General features: G+C 46.1%; 1 protein-coding gene across 1 annotated transcript in view; it reads left to right on the top strand.

Annotated features, from left to right (window-relative positions):
* Positions 1 to 2,500, top strand: part of LOC113813721 (serine-rich adhesin for platelets) — a 6,461-nt gene that overhangs the window by 1,830 nt on the left and 2,131 nt on the right. Inside the window, exon 3 of the mRNA XM_027365770.2 lies at positions 75 to 2,500. This exon is cut by the window's right edge and continues 1,068 nt beyond it. Coding sequence (XP_027221571.2) covers positions 75 to 2,500 — 2,426 coding nt within the window. The remainder of the gene's footprint in view (positions 1 to 74) is intronic.

Here is a 2,500-nt window from a genome sequence, read left to right as displayed (position 1 = left end):
AGGGTCACTGTTGAAATTCATTTATAAAATAATGATTAACATAAAAAACATGGTTATTTATATTTTTGTTTCAGGTTTTTCTCTGGAGATAATTCCAATAGCGGGGCTGCTTTCTTCGGGAACAGCGGAAACAAATTCCCCTTCAATTTCCAAGCCGGAGGCCAAGCGCCCTCCTTTGACTTCCACTCGCTCTTCGCCGGGGGTCAGGTGCCCACCCCCGGCGCTCACGCGTCTTCTGCCGGAAACGAGGGAGCGCCGTTCAGCACTCAGCTCTCTCCTGCCGACAGCCAAGGATCTTTCTCACAGGAGCAAGGAAGTCAAGGGTCCCAGTCCACTGCTGGTACTTCTGCCGGTATCAGACCTCATGGCTCTGGGTCTCCGGTAAACACACAAGATTCTCCATCAATCATTGTCACCACTCCTAACCGAAGTACGGTTACTCCACCAAGTGTTGGTGTTCAATTTACCACTGATAATCCAGGGTCAAGTACTGCTGCCTCCACTGTGTACTTCCAGTCCACAACCTTTGCCCCGGAAGGCAGCACTCATAAGTCATTCTCTCATATTCACACGGATGTGAATTCTGCTCCAAGCCAAACACCACAAGAATTGAACACACAACCTGGCCCCAAAATATCAACAGCTGGTACTCATGGACTTCTTTCTGGCAAGGATACATTAGCATCAAATACTCAAGACCTGCAAAGTCACAAAGATTTTGGCTTTGCTTCCTTTCATTTCCAGACAAGCACACACAATCCCATAGCTGTGAGTTTTCAGCCTGATACTCAGGAGGCCGTTACTGCTGTCACTCCTATTGATCTTGATTATTTAGATCACTCTGTTGGGACACAGGATTCCTCCATTCAACTTGAAACTGGATCACAGACGTACCAGAATGGCGAACACAGCTTGACTGATCTTCAGCAGTCCCAGTCCAGAGCTGACGGTGACATTTCATCAACTGGCCCACAGCAACACTCATTCGATTTCCAAAGTGAAAATGAAGATTCAGGTGCAACTACTACAGACTTCTTGAATTTTCAGCAAAAAATTAAGACCCAGAGTCCTGAATTTCTGTTGAACACTGATGCCTCTGATGCCGGAAACCAGGAAACTTCATTTGGATTCCGAGACACCACTCAAGCTTCTTCTACTTTTGGCACTTCTAACTCTGCTTCAGAAACCCAAGGGTCTGTCGGCTTTCCATCCAACACAAATGATTTTGCAAGTGCCACCGAACGATCTGCAGCAAGCACTGGTAGTTCTAGTTCAAACACTGGATCATCAAATGCATATCAAGCTGCCACTAACAGTTTCTTCTCTAGCACTCAAGCACCAATATTAGGTGACATACCAGCTTCATCATCTGCATCCCAGTTTGATTATGATTATCATACTGATGACTCCACCACATTCTTGTCTACTTCCCCGGTAGTAACAAAACCTGCATTCCCACCTATTTCTTCATCTACTGGCAATCTTCCTGCGCCAGAAAGTCACTTGCCACCAAGCGAATTCCAGGTTGGAACAAGTGATTCTTCAGTGCAGGCTGTAGTACCCTCTTCTGGTGTTCAGTCTGATGTCAGTTTTTCACTGAGTGGTTCAGAGACGTCAGCCCCTGACTTCCATTTTGATACTGGCTTTTCTAATAATCAAGATTATGATACCCAGGAATCTTCCTACAGTGAGCAACCAAACACACAGTCTGGGATCCCTGATGCCTCTGTTAACATTCATGGCTCAAAGTCAAGCTCCCATGACACAAGAGAATTGGCATCAGTGTCAGATAGCTCACCCAGTGTTCAAAGAGCTATTGTAGACCAGCAAAGTAATATCCACAACTCCCCTGCTAAAACACAGGGATTCTCTGGCCTTCATTCTGCTGAGCTTGGTCCTTCTATTACTAATCAGGAGCAGAGTTTCCAGACAGAACTCCCAGGTGCCAATGTCGATTATGACACCCAAGAAGCAGCACATGGCATCCACCAGGGCATCTTTGCTTCTGCTTCTGATGCACAAGAAAATTCAGGTAATTTTCACAGAGCTGACGCTTTTCTTCCCAATTCGCGAGATTTACCCTCGGACCATCAAGGTGACTCCCATGGTTCTGCTACTGGAGTGCAAGATATAACCCACGATTTGCAACATGGCACAGAAGAATCACAGTCTGGACACAATTATGGCATTCATGGTTCTTATTCTAGCACAACGGAGCCATCTTTTGGAGTTCCGTTAGATACTAGCACTTCTGCAACATCAGGTACCCCTACAAAACAGGCTAGTGTCATCACAGCAATTGCAGGAACTGGACGATTCCACGAAGAGACCGAGGGAGATTCAGCCACAGCAAATCATGGCTTAATCACTAATATCCAAGATCCATCCACCGGCCTTCATAGTACAGCTTTTATCAACTTCGGTTCAACAGTCGATGGTGACTATGACTTGCTTGCTGACAGTCAAGATCTGCCAACAGGAGTCCAAGGAGCAGCTACAG

Source organism: Penaeus vannamei, chromosome 22, assembly GCF_042767895.1.
Source record: "Penaeus vannamei isolate JL-2024 chromosome 22, ASM4276789v1, whole genome shotgun sequence".
Classification (NCBI taxonomy): Eukaryota; Metazoa; Arthropoda; class Malacostraca; order Decapoda; family Penaeidae; genus Penaeus; species Penaeus vannamei.
Note: the sequence above shows the minus strand (reverse complement) of the source record. Positions and strands in the feature narration are given on the sequence as shown.